The sequence below is a fragment of the Oreochromis niloticus genome, linkage group LG11, assembly GCF_001858045.2.
Source record: "Oreochromis niloticus isolate F11D_XX linkage group LG11, O_niloticus_UMD_NMBU, whole genome shotgun sequence".
NCBI lineage: Eukaryota > Metazoa > Chordata > Actinopteri > Cichliformes > Cichlidae > Oreochromis > Oreochromis niloticus.
The window spans coordinates 25,778,098-25,797,659 of record NC_031976.2 but is presented as its reverse complement, the minus strand read 5'-3'; the positions used below and the strand labels follow the sequence as shown (position 1 = coordinate 25,797,659).

Here is a 19,562-nt window from a genome sequence, read left to right as displayed (position 1 = left end):
GTCCTTTGGCTGAAAATGCCTTGTTGATGTCAGAGGAGTGCCAAATGTTCACATGCTCCCTAATATATCCCACTGGTGCTATGATAGAGAGATAATCAGTGTTATCTGCTTCACATCTCAGTGGTCATAATGTTATGCCTGCAGTACACTGCTGCTACATATGCAGTTTCACTCTGTTGTGGATATTTTCAGTTTTACAGTAGCAAGAAAACCTTCTCTTCCATGACACAGAAATTCATAGTGATAGCTACAGCATGCACAGCGTCTTTTCCGTCTTTAATATGTTTAAAAACATTTTTTTATTTACAGATTATTTGTTCACGATTGTCTATTTCAAGGATCTTGGTACATTTTAATACTGTAAAGCTGCACATAAATATACCTTTGATGTGTTTAGTCTTCATTCCTGTTTCTCCACTTGTTATGTGCAGAGTGCTCCTCCAGTGTCAGGTCTGTTGTTGTAACCTGTGTATCTATTGTTGTGTCTCTTGGGTGTGATGGAAACTCGCAGGCAGCTGGTTTTTCTGGGCAGAGAATGTGTTTGTTCTTAGAAAGATGAATTCCTACGAGAAGAAGTTGAGAAGAATTGCAAGAGACAGGTTCATCATGGAGGACTGACTTTGATTTGTTATCACTGCGCTTTCAAACAGTGTGTGTGAAGATTCCTTTTCTGCTTTTCCATCACAGTGGTGTGCCATCAAATTAGATATTCACAGCGCTGTTCTACTCACAAATTCTGAGGGCATGAAAAAAAAGAGCAGAGGCATAATATTATGAGTCCAGTTCTTCTTCAGTGTGCTTGTGTTTCTGCAGGGCTCTGAGGTGCTGTCTCAGAACGGGACTCTGTCAATACAAAACGTTTCCTATCAAAATGCTGGAGAATATGTTTGTGTTGGAGCTGTTCCGTCTGTGCCAGGACTGATGTCCCAGGCTAGCGTCAACCTCACAGTCAAAGGTAAAAGTGCATGTACGAAACAAATACACCCACACTCACAGGAACAGTATAAACACTTTATCTCAGAGTAAAAAGAAGAATTTAAACCACAGTAATGTACTCGTGCTATAGACTGTGATGTTTCCCCACTGCTAAAACCTTTAAGATTAACTGTAAGCATTCTAAAGCCTACTGTTTGGAAACAAAAGTGGAATTCCTAATTTATTGTAAGAAGAGTTTACATACTATAAAGGATGTTCAGCAAGGCAGGGCATTCTTTGAGCTCTTTGGCTTGACAAAACCAAAAACTCCAGGTTAAAATGAGTAGTATCGAGATGGTCGTTATCAACTTTCTCTGTTTCCTTCTCTCCGCACACTCACACAAAACTGGGCGTTTCATGTCACATGACTCTTTTTCCCTAAAAAAATGATCTGCATGTGCGCCGCCTACTCCAATCAGAGCCAATATCAGGTGATGACGATAAAATGGTGATAAAAATCTATAAATAATGCAAAAAATATTACAATGAAATGCAATACTTCCACAAATAAGACAAGAAATTAATGCTAAATCTTGGAATTTAGTGCACGCTGCAGTAAAACAAACATTTTAATTCAAGTTAATTATTTTATGCCAAGTGTGCTCTTGGTGCTGTTGTTTGTTTCTAATGGAACAGCCAAATTAAATGTGCCGATTAGAGTCTCATAGCTCATAAAAGGAGACGAGTCTGTCAGAAGATCAAAGTGAAATAAAGTTTGTTAATTGAACAGTGTAAAAGAGACTTAGCAGTAGGCCATAAATACATGTATGGCTTTTCTGAGTACATCTACATCTACTGACAGTGTGACACAGATGTTTTCACTGCTGTAACTTTACAACTGGGCTTCTTTCTTGATCTTAGTAAGGTACAGCTTAACAGCTTGCACATATAAAGCACATTCCCCCAGCAGGGAATCTATATTGTATATTGCTTGTAAAGCATGCTGTAAATAAAAGAGTTTGTAAACACTCTGGTACTAACCACATTATGTCCTCAGCATAAGTTACCACGATGATTCAGTGAGGTGAAAATAGAGACAGAAAACTCTGACTTTATGCTTGATATAGCTCACTAACTCATTAACTCTTGCTATGTACTACACTCTGAACTGCTACCACTATACCAATACACAAAGTATAATAACAGCAGTCAGTGCCAGAGTGTGCAGAGTATTGTTTTGGTTAGAGGAAGGAATTGGGAGCAGCCTGGAAGCAGAAGTTGCTTCCTTATTGAACGGAGAACTGAGGTATAACTGTATGTGTATGTCTTTAAGGTTATGCAGCATTGTTCACTTTGTTTAACCAATGAGATTCTCATTCCCTGTCCAGGAAAGCCAGTGATTGACCCTCCTGCTCCTGTAAGGGTGGGGAAGGAAGGAGACAAGGTGACCCTGATGTGCGTAGCCTACAGTTTGACTTCCCCTGACTTCACCTGGAAGCCCTCAGGAGGAGAACAGGTAGACATCTGAGTCAAGCTAAGAGAAAAATGAGTCTTTCCAGTTTACAGGAATCAGTAAAGTGAATGTATTGCAACTCATTTGGAAATAATAGTAAGAAGTATTTCAAACAAAAAGAGCCCTGCTACTATTTGTGTTTCCATTAGAGTCAATATGAGAAGATTAAAGTGTTATGTTTCATAACATATTAAGATCACTCTTGGTAGAGTACTGTGTAAAACTTCAAAAGCTCTACAAAAGGGGGAATAAGCGGACAGCTTTAAAGAAACTTGTAGAGGGAGTACGCCTTCATTATTAAATATTACATAAACTGATAAAATAAGATAAAACGTTAATCATCTTTTTGAAAAATGTGATAATGTCAGAAACTAGTAGGGATGTTTGGAAGATTAAAAATGAGAGCACAACTAATAATTTTCATGAGCAGATTTTTTTTGTGTAAGTGAGAGGTAGAGAGAAATATAACATATGACAAGTTTGTTTGAAGAAATGGGAACAGGACTCATAAAGACAACTCGATAGTAATGATAAAAGAAAAATTGTACTGCAAACTCATATAGGCAAAAGGCAAAGAAGGATTTTGACAAACGACACTAATTTACTTTGGCCTTTTTCCTTTATCTCTCTTCCTTCCTTTTTATCTTCCCCTCCAGTCGATAATGGTGGAAGGTAACAAGTGGGTGAGCACTTTGACCCTGAAAACCACAGCTGATATCATAAACAATGGGGTGACCTGCAAGGTCAACAATGAGCATGGAACAGATAGCATGGCCTTCCCACTTTCTCTCGAACAAGGTCAGTGTAACAAGCTCTCTTTCTCCACTGGGTTTTCTTCATTAACCTGAAAATGCGATTCAGTTAAAAAGTTGCATTGGACATGCAGAACAGATGAAATCAGCATTCGCTGTTTTTAGTCAAATTATATTTTAAAACTTAATAACAAAAAAAATTTTCCATAACATATTCACATATTAAGTAGTTAAAAAATAAGTGTTTGCAGATGGAATGCACTGCTCATTAGTTCTTCTTATAAATAGTTACATGGATGAAGTGAAGAAAACTGGATGTCATCTTCAATTCTGTAAAAGCTGTTCACTATTGAAATGAATGTTATGGCAAAAAAAACAAATGTTTTTACAGTTAGCCAGTTGTGGATATGACATATACTTTGTGTACGTGACCAAACGGTTAGTCTTATTGTGTGTGTACACAAAGGGAACACACAGAATAACGCCCAAAAATTGCAACGATCCGTGCAGCCACAACACTAAAACTCATTTGTAGGTCATCTTCATTGCTATAGAAGTGTCTAGGATTAATATTTAAGATCTAACACAAATAGTTATGAGTGAAGAAAAACTTGTATAATACATAATAATACATAACGATCTAAACTGACGCATTTATTTTTCTATAATTTCATGATTACAAGTCTCTAAGGTAACACAGTGTGTCCTAATGCTATGCCAGTAACACCTTAGCCTGCTAATAACATCAACTACAGTCTGATCTTCTTTCACCTTTTGTAAACTGCATCTGAACTTTCACAGCTTATTCTTTCACGGTTTGCTTTTTAAAATGGGCTCTCACTAAAGTTATTGATAACAAAGCTGTAGCTGGTGCCATGCAGTCCTGCATTGCTGTTTTACATCTTCGTGATCTCTCTTCTCTTGTTTTTTTTCTCCTCCTCTCTTTTTGCAGTTGGCAGCTCAGCTGAAGGTAGAGCCTTCTCCCTCCTCCTCTTCCTCTCCTCCCTTCTTCTCTCAGGACTCTTTGTTGTACAGACCCTGTAATTTAGAAACTCCCCTCCATCCGCTTCCTATTGCCCCAGCCCTTCCATGTCACACACACACACGCACATACACACACACACACACTCTCCTCTGCTGTACTGTAACCTTGTATATTTGCCCTCTTAACTACCGAACACTGTGGATATTGTACATTGTTATTCTTCTTCTCTTGTCACCTTTGTATGTCTGTCCTATATTTTGTGGATGGTACCAAAAGCTTTTGTGGCCCCTTGGGGACAATAAAGGATTCTATTCTATTCTGTTCCTTCCACTCTTCTCTTCGTCTCTTTACTGTGTCTATTTGGTCACCTCTTCTTTCCAACTGCCTTCTTATTTCTGCTTTTTCTGCTTTTCTCCGCTCATCCGATGCTGTTTGTAGATTAAGTAACTTTAGCTAAGTATCTTTTTAGTGGTGTGCGTTGTGTGTGTTGTGGTTGTTGCTTTGCTATGCTATGGGACTGAGAAACTCTTTTTCTCTTAAAGTGCTGCTTTCTGGAAACCCTGTGCTAACATCAGGTCTGTATCGCTAACCCTATTGACTTGTGTATGGTGTGCGTCTACAAATGTAAGTTGCTGTGTGTGTATTGATGGCTGTTTACACACACAAAGGTTTTATGCATTTGTGTTTACAAGAGTTTTTGTGTATCTGTACTTGTATTACTGTAGCTGAGAAGATATGCTTCTAGAGAAGTGAGAAGGGATAGGTCCTGTATGAAGTATCGCACAATTCAAAGATCAAGAGATCAAGAATATTTTCCTTTTTGATCAGCCTGCTTATTTCCTAAATAATTTAATATTAAAAACTAAAAAAGCTAACACGTGCCTGCCAAAATGTTATAGAGCAGATCCAAATGTCATTGTTTTGTCTAATAAACAGGCCCCAAACCCACACATTATGAAAAAGCGGGTAAAAATAATAATTTAAAAAAGTGATAATTTAACAAAATAGTCATGAAAATATTCAAATTAGTTAAAAAATGTATTCTTTGGGAACATCAATTGAATTTTATAACTTCAGGATTCAGAGCAGACTTCATCCATCCTACTCATTTTCAACATTTTGGTGGAAATGTTCCAGGTTTCCTTTTTTAGCATACACAGGAAAGGAAGCATTCCTCCACCTAATCTTTCACCTTGTCTGTAAGGACACCACAGACTGCAATATCAGGCTCATACTGTAGCACTGCAGTTTAAGTTAGAAAAGTACTAAAAGTACTCCTGCCAACATTTTCCTGGGGATATCAGAAAATCAATACTCAGAACCAATACACAATAACATTTCAAATGACCCTCTGTAAAACCAATGAATAATTCACATTTGACTTGTTAATGATGTGTTGCAGGTGGGCAGATTTTTTTTATCCCTTGGACAGTGTGTCCACGAGCAGAAACAAATACAGTTTTCGATTATGACTGGATCTTAATAGGCTTCAGTAATCTTTGTAGGGTTAGTAATGTTAGCTTGAGAGAACATATTATAGCGTCATGTCTTCACAAGTACAGTAATACAAGTGTAGGTGATTGGGTGAGTATGTTCAGTGTTGTTTTCTTGCTCTCATTAGCTGTCTAGTATTATCTGTGTAGACATAGGCCCTGTTTTTGGGTCCCATCACATTTCAGTCATTGCATTCAAAAGATAGACTAACCCCACATCCCAATCCCCGCCCCTTATCCTCTACCCTCCACCTTTCCAACTACCCATCCATCAACTGTCTTCACCTGGACTCCATTAAATCTCATTCTCTCGCTCTCTATCCTCCCATTCTCTCCCTCCCATGATAACACCAAATCAAATCAATTTCCTTCCTCTTTCTCTCACCCCCACCAATCAACCACCCCTAACGATGCCTCTTTCCCTACCACTGATTTTTTGATAATCGAAAACTCTCCATTCCATCCTCACACCTCCTCCACCATGATCAACCCTTCCATGATTCCCCTAAACATCTGTCCTCCAATCAAATTTCCCCAAACTTTCCCACCAACCCTCCACCTCACAAACCTACCACCTACCCCCCGACCCTCCCCCCATCCCTCCTCCCATATGTACTTCCATTGCGGCACTGTAGCTGGACAGGGAGGCTCCAGTGCGGTGGTGATAGCTGTGGTGGTGTGTGTTCTGCTCCTCCTGTTGCTGGTTGGCCTCCTCTACTGCCTAAGCAAGAACAACAAGCTGTCTTGCAGCAAGAAGGACACGAAGGAAGTGTGAGTAGAGATCAGGGACAAAAGGGATGGGAGGGGGGATTAATAATCGCATGAATCAAAAACCACTAAAAGTCAAAGTGCTTAAAAAGATGGAAAATCTGTAACAAAAAGTGTTTGGTTTGCTCATGCCAGAATATTTGTTAAAAAGACTATAGATATCTATTTGTATGCACTGACAATGTTGCTGATTGTAAAATACATCTGCTGTTTTTACAATACAGAATAACAACTTTCCTAAGCTTGTTTTCATAACCCTTTTTAATTGCAAATTTGCCATCTGTCTTGCAAGAGTAACATTTTTTAAATAATCAGAATATCCTGATTAGCAGGAAGAGCAAGGTTTCTTTTTCTTTATTTGCTTGGAGATTTGACACAATAAAGTAACATTTGTAAATGTTAAGTTTGCAGAATAAAGTTACAGGATACATACATTTCAGGTCCATTGGGAGAACTGCATTAATGCTACACAGGTTTATTTTGCAAACAAGTTGTCAGACTGATTCATTGTCTACATCCATTTGTAGACAAATAAGCAAATATTCGCCCCAACAAACGCTTAACTCGCTGACTTTTTCTTTTGTTTTCACTGTTTTTTCTCTATTCCGTTTCTATGTCTAGGAACTCTGGAATGACGAACAGTAGCGTCGTGGTGGAGCTGAAGACAGACAAGCTCAATGAAGAGGATGGTCTCCTAAACAAGAAAAATGCAACAGAACAGGTTAGCCCTACAATTCAAGTTCAACACTGCAGCTGACAGTTATCATGGCTGAGCCAGTCAACACTTGACCTCTACATTTTATCTTTTCTAAGAATTTAGGTGACTTTGTCTGATTCTGCATTCATGAGTGCGAGTCACACCACAGAACAATAGTGGGCTGGAGCAAGTCAAGGACAATTCAGCACAGTGGATAAAAACAAAGCCTTTGCATATTTTGATAGACTGTTTGCATAGAAATAAAGGTTATTTTCAGCCAGTGTCTGTGGTCAGGGCTCACTTTTTGCTGGAAACATCAAGAAATGTTAGTGATGTAAAAGCCTCTTATAGTAATTTAAAAGAGGTAGTGCCAGTATTCCTCTTTGTATTTTTAGCATCACCAAGGATGAGCACAGTCCTGCAGACATTTACTAACCTAAAAGAATCCTTGATACCTGGTTGACACGAACATGAGCGATACAGTCACCAGAAATCTCTTCGCACACCTCCGTCATTCTGATTGAGTGTCTAAAGTCAGTTTTACTTCAAGGGAAGCTGGCTTGAAAAAGCGGTTCCTCCATCATGATGGGGTGTGACAGCTGTGGGGAGTCATCTAGAAATGTCATCACAAATGTAGAACATTTCATCTTAAAATTTACTGTAGTGGCATGTGTGACTTGAATTTGAAAGTCTTGTTTTATGTCACTTTTGAAACTGCTGACAGCAAACTGGATGACATTTCACAACTGCAAGGAGATATCAGGGACATTTACCTTTGCGTTTGAAATGGATATAACAAGAAGAGAAGAAAGATGTAAAAGTCTGTCTCTCCATACATAATCAAGTTAATATTTCTTTACTGAAATACTATTAAAATTTGAAAACAGCCATTGTGCCACAGACGCACTTCACTGGATTCTGAAAGTAAATCTTGACTTCAACATTTGATAAAGGATTTTCTTACAATGCCAAGTAAAGTAACACAAGTCTGTAAAAGTTTAATAACACGGCAGTGATATCTTGTCCATAAAAAGTGGTATTTTGTGATAAAATGTTGTGTATCTTATATTAATCTGTCAACTCCAAGTAATAAAGCTCTAAAATTCTCTGAAAATACTGCAAGATATGAAAAGAAAACATTACAACATAAGGTGTCTATTTGGTATCAGTGCTGTGACTGCGGTTTTGGCAGTGGCAACAGAGGTTTCACTTCCAGTGCCTCACATGTACACTTTGTAAGAATAACTTGTTAATATGCAGACCTTAGCCCAAATCCCAATCTTGAACCTAAACTTAATCAAAAAGTAAAAGCAGGTGAAATCTGAAGTATCCCTTCAAACCCTCCAACCTCCTAATGAATACTTTGTGCACATCTCTGCTGACAGAACAGCGCTATTCAATGCCGTGCAGAAGCAAATTTATTGAGTGTTGTAGAAGCATGGGTTTGGTTTATGCTTTAGATTTAGATTTCATCCACAAACCAGGAAAGCTGCTGGATCTTTTGGCCACCTAGCTGTAGATATTTTTGATACAACGTTATACGACATTCAAATGATTTTACGCTACTGTCGTTGTTCTGCCGTGATCTAAATTCATTAATTTACCAGCAATTAACTCTTGAATAAGAAAAAAAAAAAGAATATGTCTGAAGAATTTATGAAGTTATGGATTATTTTTCCATTTAATTGGATTTGATGTGGACAATAAATGCATATTTTCTGGAAATTGTCAAAAAAAATAGGATAAAGGTGTGTTTGTTTCTTGTTGTTTTTGCATAGTGGTCGTATTTATAAGTTTTGTCATTTCTCTATGACAGTGATAAAACCAGATGATGAAAAAGGCTCCCAGAAGGATGAAGCGAAGAGGACAACAGGATATGAAGACAACAGGGCTAATTTCATTATTTTTTTTACTAGACTGGTGATATTAAAGTGGTGGGGGCAATGAGAGGTGGAGCAGGGAGATGGGTTTATGTTGAGGGTGTGGCTACACAGCATGTTCGGCATTGGCTATTCTTGTTTTATAACCTGCAATAGCCAAGATGGGTGGAGTTTTTTTTATTTTTACTTTGCCTTTTTTAAAAGATAGACTTCTTAGACCTCTATCCAACTTGTCCTACCGCAGGTTTAAAACAATACATGTGCGAAATCATAATGTGGCAACACTGGATAAGCATGTCTTCTTTCAGGTCGTGTCCAATCATGTCGTTCACTCCTCTGCAGAGAAGAGCTGTACTAAGAAGTATGATTGGCACACGCTTAAACACAGTGACAGAATCTTCTTATTGGCCCCAAAGGAAACCTCAAATTCATTTTCTTCTAGTGTTAGTCTCCATTTAAGCATAACACTGAACAGCTTTTCTGTTTTGGAGTCTGCAGTTAAAATATCTTTCCTTTCTGCTGGTAACATTAGGCAAAAACACACCCGGCTGTTACTCTGTTTGATTCACCTCCCTAACAAGCTATGATTTACACTCACATTTAATCCCCGAGCACGCTGTTTGGCACGCGTAACTGTCGAGTTTTTGTTCAAAGAATCTCTGTGTTTGCTTTAGTGTTGTTTAATTGCATTTTTGCCACCTGTGACTGTTTATAGATATATATATATATTTCTTTCGGTATCTCTAATTAGCTTTCAGTAGAAACAATCCAGGCTTTTAATAACACCAATTCTGTCTCTAAAATTGCTTGCCTTTTTTAATCCAGCTGAAAAGCAACCAAACAAGCAAGCTATTAGGTTGTACAAATTTGTTCCTGCCATTTGCAGCGCACTTGTATATTATGTCAGTATACCAACTGTTCACTTGTTTTCCTATGTGCTTATGTTTTCCTCTGTAAATTCAAATAATGCTCACCCTGCCTATCAAGCAGGAGGAATACTGTGCATGATGTGGAGTCCAAGGTGTCTGTGGTTACTGACCTGCAAGCAGTAATGGCTACTATTTATTTCTCAGTGTTTCACAGAGTTTTGGTCCCTACTTCAGGATGAAAGCTGGGGCCAGTGAAGTGAAAACTGAGGAACCATCCGCATGAGCACAGCACACAGTGGTTTTGCTCAGAAAGCCCAGTTTTCACCAGCTTTCGCTGTGAAATTGGTGTAATTTGGTGAAATGGCTGACAATCTCAAACAGTAGCCCGCTGTGCTGTTGTTTTCCCATGACAACAAATTGGGACTTTGAGCAGCTGCGGTGCACTAGTCGCAGATTCACCTGTTGGGAGTAATCACTTGCACAGGCTCACTCTAGTTTGAAACAAGCAGGGGAGGCAAGGTGTGGGAGAGACTGGGGTTGTTCTTGGGGTATCTACCTTTTATTTTTTACCAAATGAAAGCTTTTGAGTGTCACAGCAGGTGTGTCTGTGTTTAGGTACGATGTTTTTGTTTATCCCCTACACTGTCGGCAGGCAAAAAAAGGAAAACAAAAGCTTTGATAAAGGGGCACATCCCCTTTTACTTTGTTTTACACTGGAACTAGTGGCCTTGATTTATATTTTTTTTTTAAAAAAGGTCACCTCAAACCACTCTCTGTGCCCGCAAAGCTCATTATGTTTTTACTGTCTGTCTGCTGATCTTACCATAAACATGTTGAGTGTTAGCAACCCTGTGGGGGCAGGTGAAGATAGATAGTTGATTTCTTTTTTTCCCCACTTGTTTTATATGAAAATAATATGGTACAGTATAAAAGTTGTTTAGAAAGGGGATTGTTAATTTTTGAACTACTGACGTTTTTTTCCAATGCTTTTCCACTTGCTGAGAGAAGAGATTTTTTTTTTTTTTTTTGAGATTCCATTGAAATGCTTTACTCTTCTCTCTTTACTGTATACTGTATATTTTGTGGTACATTGTTGTGATGTGTTGATGTGTCTTTTTGTTTTGCTCCAGCCATGTAGAATTTATAATGAAAAAAAAAAAAGAAAAAAAGAAAAATTACCCCATTCACCCAAGTATTCTCTGTGTTGTTATTCCTGTCATTGCAACATGTTTCCAGGGCTTCCAGTCCCTATTTACCCCTCAGCTGTAAAAGGCTGATGGGGTATGCCGTCAGCTGGACAGGTGGGCAGTGTGAATATCTAAGTTTGTGAATGCGAGGTGCATCATAGGTTCAAATCTCAGTGACCTTGACTTAAGGTCAGAGTATATTTTCTGAAAAACTGGGATGGGATAATTATGGGATTTTGAAATTGATACAATAGTGTCTATTAGGAGGCTGAGGACTCGCATCAGTGGTCACTGGTATTTTTGGAATTTCGATTAATCGCCTTTTTCATCATTACGACAAAAGTAGATAAAATTGTTTTTCAAAAAACTTATATATGTTCTAATAACTAACAAAATGAAGAAAGCAGTGTCTGGCCATATAATACGCCAGCTAAAATCCTTGCACAGCACTGAACACCATCTCTAAAATATTCACACGCCAGAAATCTAATTGCTCTTGATGTAATTCATCCGTGTGTTTTTTCTTGCACTTCCTAGAAGATGACATCTAAATTGATTCCTAGCTTGCACCCAATTTTAATCTCTTTGATATAACCAGCATTATGTAAATTTCCCCCACATTGATTGATTCCATGATTTGTTGTGACAGAGCAGACAAATCGAGGAAGCCCATGTTTTGCATCAATAACTGCTTTATGGATGAGCTTGCTGCCGACTTCATGATGCAGCATTCTGTCGACTCACTTTTATACTTGGGGACCAGTTTAAATGAATCCATCAATCATCAACAAATTGCGGTGCAGCTTTGTTTATAGATCAGTAGCACTTAGTACGATAATTCTTATCAATAGCAGCTATAATGATATATCAAAACCAACCATTAATCAAGAGTGAGGAGGAAAAAAAATGCTGGTTCATTCTCTTCATTAAAAATCTCCTCTCCTAGCTTTTGTAATAGTGTGTGCTAACCTTGCATTACCTTTTGACAGTTTAGCCCAACACCGTGCATCTACACAGCCTCTGTGCTTGTGGGCCTATTAGCGCCATTGTTCTGACACACACCCACTACACCACTCGTGTTCCATTAGGAAATTAAAAGTCTCCCATCAATGTGACCCGCTGAAATCCATCTGAAATCCATCTGTGCTTTGAATACAAAGTAGCGAAGATGGAGACAAGCAGGATAAGAGCACAGGTCGACAGAAGAGAATTAGAAAATGCAAGTAAAGATGTCAGTGTCAGTTTGTGCTGATGTAATGGCGGTCGGGATATGGGTCAGCATCTGCACAGCATCTTCACACTAAAGCATTTGGGGTTTCAGATGATTTTCCACTAAGGAAACTATTTTAAAGGCATGCACTAAATTCTTTTACAAAAAAACGGTTTGCATATGTAGCATTTCATTGGAATTTGACAGTCAGTTGCTCTTCTAAGTCTTCCAAGGACAAACTTTCTCCAGCGTTAGTAATGCTGCTGAATAAATAATTGTTTGAAATGTAATCACAAGCATAGTTAAACCAAGCTCTAAGGATCCGATATGGATTGATGGTATATTGACTTAGAGCACATTTTTGTACCGTGCTGTTTGTGTGTGCACTTTGAGATCCTGTTATGCTTTATTTTACAAAGAACAAGAGGATCAGTGCTTTTCAGTCTTGCTAACAATGAGGGGGATTACCGTCACTCCACCCAGTGTCCTTTCCCTTTTCCCTTATCTCTTGCTCTGCCTGCTGGGAGTCTTCCTGCTCCCTTCACTGGGTTTAGTTACAGTAGCTTTAAACTGATTTAGTAATTTAGTGTTGGCCTATTGAGGGATGACAGTCACTGTCTGTCCCTTCTGCTTGCTCAGCCTGGATCTGATGGCCACTCAGTAGCATTGGGTTGGTCTCAGCACTTTGGAGGACTTAAACTGTGAAAATAATTCATTGCTGTTACATAACTTCCATAAATATTTTGTATTATAAGTTGCTTCTGTATTTGCAGTCAAAAAAAGTATATCTACTTTCACTTCTAATAATTTATATATCTAAACAGGAAAAAGTTGGGTTGAGGTCTGGACTTAGAGCCATTCTGTTGTAGATTTGATGCTGTGCTTGGGATCATTGTCCTGTTGCGTGGTGCAATTTGGGCCAAACTTTAGCTGCCAAGCAGATGGCCCAGATTTGACTCTCCAATACTTTGGTATACATAGGGGTTTATGGTCGACACAAGTTTCCCAGTTCCTGTGGCTGTAAAAGAAAAAAGCCTAAATCAAGTTGCTAAATGGTGTTTGTGCAAATGTGGCCAAACATCTCCACTTTGGCTTGTCTTGTGGTTTGTTCAGATGCACATTTGCAAACCCTAGCCTCAGTGGTGCCATGTTCTTTTTAAAGAGAAAAGAATTTCTCCTGACAATCTTTCCAAACAAGCCATAATTTTTTTGGTCCTTTTTATGTTTAATTTCATTTATTTATTGACTTAATTTTGCAGTTTCTCTGAGCCTTGCACAGTCTGACCTTGAAGTGTATTTGCTGTGATGTTCAGTTCTGGGAAGATTGGTGACTGTCTTGAATATTTTCCACTTATGAATGATCTTTCTCACTGTAGAATGGTGGACTTCAGATTATCTATAAATGGCCAAATAACCCTTCCCAGATTAATGGGCAACAACAGTTGCTTCTCTAAAGTCCTTGCTGACATCTTTCCTTCTTGGTATTGTGTCAAGACACATCTAAATACTGCAGTCCTGCAAAGTCCCAAAACTTCTGCATTTCCTGAGGTGCTCACACTTGCTGATCATCAGTTAATGAGGTATACTTGATTTGCTGGTATTTATCTTGTTAATTCCTATGGGACCAGTAAGACTGTACTTTTTTTTTACACGCTGCTTCTGCATATTGGTTTCATTTTTTAAAAATAAATTGACATAAAAAGACACATGGTCACCTTGCTGTTTTCTTTTTACCTGTATTTACCTTTGTATTAATCCCCTTATTTATTTACCTTCCCATAAAATTTACAGTTTAATGTCCATTTTTATTTATCTATGCAAATATCCTGCATTATTTCCCCCATTTCTTTCCCCACAAGGTCCCTTTTCTGCTTTATTGTATAACCAGTAAGCCATTCAAAATATGTCATAGTTCACCTGAGAAACTGGACAGTTCTAGATGGAAACAGCATAGCCATAATCTTTCTTTTTATTTTGGCAGGTTTGGTCCTCCATACAGTTACAGTATACACAGACATAAACAGACACACACTGCTTTATTCAGCACCATTGAGATGAATCCAGGATGAACAAGACTCTAGTGGCAACCTCATCGGCAATATGCGCTCCATCATCCTGCATAATCAGCAGCACACATGACCCCCCCAGAGCAATGAAACAAGAATAAGATCAGCATGTATGTAGAGATTAATAGGGGACTGCTTGCACCAAGGGAAGAAGATAATTGATAGCGAGACTTCAAAAAGCAAAGAGGACAAATGGGGGAGAAAGGTAGATGTAGTGAGCTGAAAATAGATTTAAAGGCAGGATGGGGTGGAGAGTGAATTGAAGGGAGGAGATGGTGTAGTAGGCAGTTACTGCTAGGATGAGAGGAAATGAAAGTAGTGATTGGTGATGAAGGACAAAACAGGATGCCTTGTAAAGAGGTCATAAATCTACATTGGCTCCAGGCTTTAAACAAATATGGGCTCTAAAGGAATAAGGGGGATAGGAGGGGGAAAGGAGAAAAAGCATGATAAAAATGAAAGTGCTTGTGTTAAATGTTTATCTCTCGCAGTCCTAAGGTTTAATATCCTGTGTGGCCTGACTCTGTTTACTGCTTCGACGCAATGATGAGTCACAGAAAGTAGAGACGGTACCTGTGTATTAAGTGCGTGTGTGCATGTACTTGTGTGAGTTTGCATTTATTTGTTGTATTTCTGATACATATCTCACCAAGAGAAAGATTTGTTTCATTGATTGTATCAGCGAGCGTGCTATTAAGCCAAATAGCGGCCGATCCCCCGTCGCTCGGGTTTCAGCAAGCGTGTGAGTACGTGTCACTCAGCAGAGCCGGACCACCTGTGGGATGTTTAGTTATTAAGGCACAGCTGGTTGTGTTTTAATTTTAATTGGTTTGGCAATTTTGTGTTGAGTGTGAGGGAATGAGCGACAAGTACAATAGACGGAGATGAATTTCCAGCTGAGTTTATGAGCTAAAAACAATAAATATGCAGAATTGATGTGTTTAAACAAAGGTCTATTTGGAGATTGAAAACTGAATCTAAGTATTTCACTTTCTCTATGTTCATCCATTTTAATGGAATGTTGTGCTCCAGGAATCAGTCCGTAAGGGTCAAAGTTCACTTACATTTTTCCATGACAGCCTAAGTCAACTTCTCGATTTAGTGAAAGTATTTAGACAGAAGGTCAGGACTATTTTTAACCAGAACTGCTTAAACTATTGGTCCAAAATGGAGCGAGGGGGAGAGCACTGAGAAAACACAAATCCCTCATGTGAAGTAACTAATGGTTATTTCTGCTGGTGGTAGATAGTGATGTACTCTTCCTCCTTCGGAGATAACTATTTTGAATCTATAAGCATTAGAGTCTAAAAGCCTTCCACAGATGCATTTTGCAGCCCCAATTCACATTTTTCACTGAGTTTTTCAATTTAACAACCTGAACCATTAAGCATAATTTTATATTATTACCTTTAAACAAAAGCAAATGTTAGGAGCACACAACTCATTACTATGATATTATAATAACCCATTTTTACCTCAGATAATTTGTATGTGCTTTATAAAGGTATTAGGCTGCACATAATAGCAAAAACCATCTGCTCATGTTATCTCATTATTATAAGGTTATGACCCCATTAATATAATATTACTTTTTTAATCATACATTCTGCACTGTTTATTCCTCTGATCACTTTGCTTGTCACCAGTTACCTTATATGTAAGTACTTGGTGTATTAGTATTTAGCTTAGTCTTATTGCTATTTTCACATGTGTTTTACCAGAATTAACCTTTGTTCTTGCTTATTATTGTTATTACACATATTTTGGCTTAGTATTAGCCAACTAGTGAGATGAATGATTAACCTGGTGTATTGCTCCCTCTCTGTTGGAGGAGGGGAGATGCCAAAAGCAAAGAAGTTCAGATATCTCAGGATCTGATGGTAGGATGGAGTGTGAGGTGGAGTGCTGCATTGGTGCAGTGTTAACAGTAATGTAGGCCAGACCTTTGTAGTGAAGGGAGAGCTGAGCCGGAAGGCGATTTATCAGTCAATCTTAGTTCCCACCCTATGGTCATGAGATTTTGGTAGTGACCCAAAGAATGAGGACACAAAAACAAGCTGGCAAAATGAGTTTCCTCTGTTGAGTGCTTGGGCTCAGCCTTGCTATCTGAAAATGAGCTCATAAAAGGGCCACTGCTAGTTTGTGTCAAAAGAGGCAGGTGGGGTGGTTTGGGCATCATCCTCCCTTTAGAGCATGGATGTCCAGTTCATTTTACATCAGGGCCACATACATCCCACTCTGATCTTAGTGGGCCACACCAGTGAAACTTCCATTGCTGTCAGCGTAAAGAAGCTGAACTGTACATTTAATGCCTTAGACATCTTAACATAATAAAAAAAGTACAGTTTCAACATTGTGTCTCAGTTTTTCTCCATGATTAAAAATGCTGCTAATAAATGAAAAATCTGTTGACATGACTCTTTGGGCTTAAATTGTAAGAAATAAAAGTCGTAGTTGATTGATAATTGTTAATGATTAGCAAACAAAGAAACAAAAGCTCCAAAAAAACAGAAACTAAAAAAGTATAGTCAAAATGCACAAGGAGGAGGCCTTTATCAGCAGGAAGTCCATATTGCATGCCTTCATTCACATTTTCCATCCAGTGGTCCAGATTGGAGTCGTTGCTGGGCTGTTTCTGGCCCGGGACCCTTCTGTTTGATAGCTCTGCTTCAGAAGATCTCTGGGCACATCCAACTGGAACGAGATCTGAGGCTAGGCCTAGAAGTCAATGGAGAGGTGATATATTTCATTTGTCTTGCAAGCACCTTGGGATGCCCCAGAATGAACGGCAAACATCTACCTGGGGAGAGGGATGTCAGGAGTACCCTGCTTATCCACCTACCACCATGTTCTGAATTGGATTTGGATAAGCAGAACATGGATGAATTATCCAGACTTAACCTTTGTTGAAACAAGGCCATTACCTGGTTAATCTTTTTGGCATATGTATATATTCATCGACCTAATAATTACATCTTTATTATCAAACCAATAACCCACAGTTAGCATCCATTTTAAAACCTATAAAACAGATTATCTTTAGAGTAAAAACTTATAATAAACTGCACTAAGACTAGTTTTCCAACACACTGAAATACTGAGTAATGTTTTAAAATACTTCCAAGGCAGCTCTGTTAGTATATTCTTACACACACTCACTGGGTTTAAAGAACTGCTGAGAGCAAAAAAAAAATCCCCTGGGAAGGAGTCAAGAGAAAGAGAGAGAGTAGGAGGGAGTGAGAGAAAGAAAGCGAGAGAGAGGATCAGAGAAGAAAGTTGCTGTTCAAAAGAGGGAGAACGGCCCGAAGGAACTGAAGAGCAGCTGTTGAGAGTTTCTCCTCTGAGAACTTCTTTACATTCTACAGGCTCCTCCCATCGGCTAACATTACAGCACGGCAGCTGTCTGGAGAGTAACGCACACACATGCACGCGCTTGCACACTTGTGTTTTCGGTGATAGTCTGCACTTAAAAACACATCAGCGCACACAGAAACTGTACTTGTGTGTGCTAAACCAGAGCTTCTGATATGGCATTCACACCTGGAGGGAGGTTGACCTGTATAGCATAATGAAAGACTCACATTTGACCTTGTTGCTCAACACTCACTGCAGATACATATAGAACACACACACAAACACACACCTTCCTGAGGCCAAACACGCAGTAAAAGTGATTGCTTTTGCATCACCCAGCTGCAGAATGCCAGCTTATATCACTCCATCACTCTCCTATATCTCCTCTTTCATTTCCATTACACATGTACATGCACTCACAGTGAAAACTGCTTGCTTCCCTTGTGTGTAGAACAATAATAGCAGTGACAATCAGAGTAACTTAGGGAGTACACCTTATAATTACGATATGCGCTGCTGACTTACTGATGAAGCTTTGCAACCGTATCCAAGCATGTTCTCCTCTCTTACACTCATGTATTCTGTCTTGTGTATCTTGCTACCATATTCAAAAAAAGGATTTAGTGTGTGTGTCACTTTTTTTTAAACAAGGGCAATGGTGTTGAGCGAGACGAGGATAGGATTATTTATACCCTATTTTCCATTTTCAGTCTCAGCCTGTTTTATGTTCTTTCACAGCTGTGACCCTTCCCACTACCTTTACCTCAATGGAAAAGAAAAAAAAATACTCACTTCCTAGTGAAGAGAGAGCCCTTATTATTACAGAGCCAGAGGGTCTCTGCCAGCAATGGAAAACACAGGAGTGTTTATCACTTGCAGCTCCTGTGTCAGTGTGTTACCAGTGTTAAGGTTTCTTTTCTCGCCATTTCCAGTTTGTATGTAAGTGCACTGTGAGGGCACTGGTATTTCTCCCAGCTACATCCTTATCAGCTTACTAGACCGTTCTACTTTATTTGATGCTGGATCACAGGGCACAGCTCTGCATAAGCTCACATATAGAGGGGGGGAAAAAAGGGCAATGTATATAAATGCAAGACTGAGGGATTTTTTCTTCTTTTTTTTGATTTGGGAGATGTTTTGCAGATTCTCAAATATTATAAATAGCGTGAGTCAGAGTAATTTATTTAACTTTGTATTCCACAGTTTCTCCTACCTGCTCCTTGCACTGCTTTGCCGTCTCATTTCTCATGCCACAGAATATAAATGCACAGTATATATTTTTTCCTACACATATTAGTCACAGCATTGACCTTTGTACTCTGTGAAGCTGTCTCTTCTTAAATTCTGTAAACTGTATGAGTGTCAGCTATTTTTCTAACCACTTGCCGGGTGGGGTCTAACATTCCTTGCTAATTGTGTTTGCCCTACATCCCACCCTCCTCTCAGAGTGTGCATGCGTGTTTGTCTTTATGCTTCATTGTGCAAAATAATTTGGAAAATTGCCAACAAAGCATCCACCTTTGGCTGCAGTAATGAAAAAGGTCAGGGTCATATCCCTGGATGTTTGTCCCATCATGAATGTGACGCTGTGTCTATAAATCTGTATATTCTTTGCAACATTTGCTCTGCTGGCAAAAGATGTGGCACATTATTGATTCAGTCTATGCCCAGCTCATGAAAGATTTTATGTTTGCGGTTTAAGCCCCCAGGGGAACAGACTTTTCCAAATGGAAACCTCTTGTTGCACAGGAAAGGGTGCAATTTACCCTTGTGGCAACAGCAGTAGCAGTTTATATAAAATAAATAGAAGTCGGCTGTTATCGGTGATATCATGGCGGCACAGTTGTACAATAAAATCACAGGAAGACGCAGT

General features: G+C 38.9%; 1 protein-coding gene across 3 annotated transcripts in view; it reads left to right on the top strand.

Moving 5' to 3' along the window:
* bcam (basal cell adhesion molecule (Lutheran blood group)) overlaps positions 1-11,064 on the top strand; it is a 48,318-nt gene extending 37,254 nt beyond the window's left edge. The window contains exons 10-17 of one of the 3 annotated variants that reach the window (XM_005455260.4): positions 814-955; positions 2,304-2,431; positions 3,085-3,226; positions 4,133-4,150; positions 4,708-4,740; positions 6,294-6,429; positions 7,048-7,147; positions 8,940-11,064. In XM_005455260.4, the coding sequence (XP_005455317.1) occupies positions 814-955; positions 2,304-2,431; positions 3,085-3,226; positions 4,133-4,150; positions 4,708-4,740; positions 6,294-6,429; positions 7,048-7,147; positions 8,940-8,942 (702 nt within the window). In that variant the 3' untranslated portion in view covers positions 8,943-11,064. The remainder of the gene's footprint in view (positions 1-813; positions 956-2,303; positions 2,432-3,084; positions 3,227-4,132; positions 4,151-4,707; positions 4,741-6,293; positions 6,430-7,047; positions 7,148-8,939) is intronic. The other 2 variants (XM_005455261.4, XM_005455262.4) reach the window with 2 other exon arrangements.
* Positions 11,065-19,562: the final 8,498 nt, after the last annotated feature.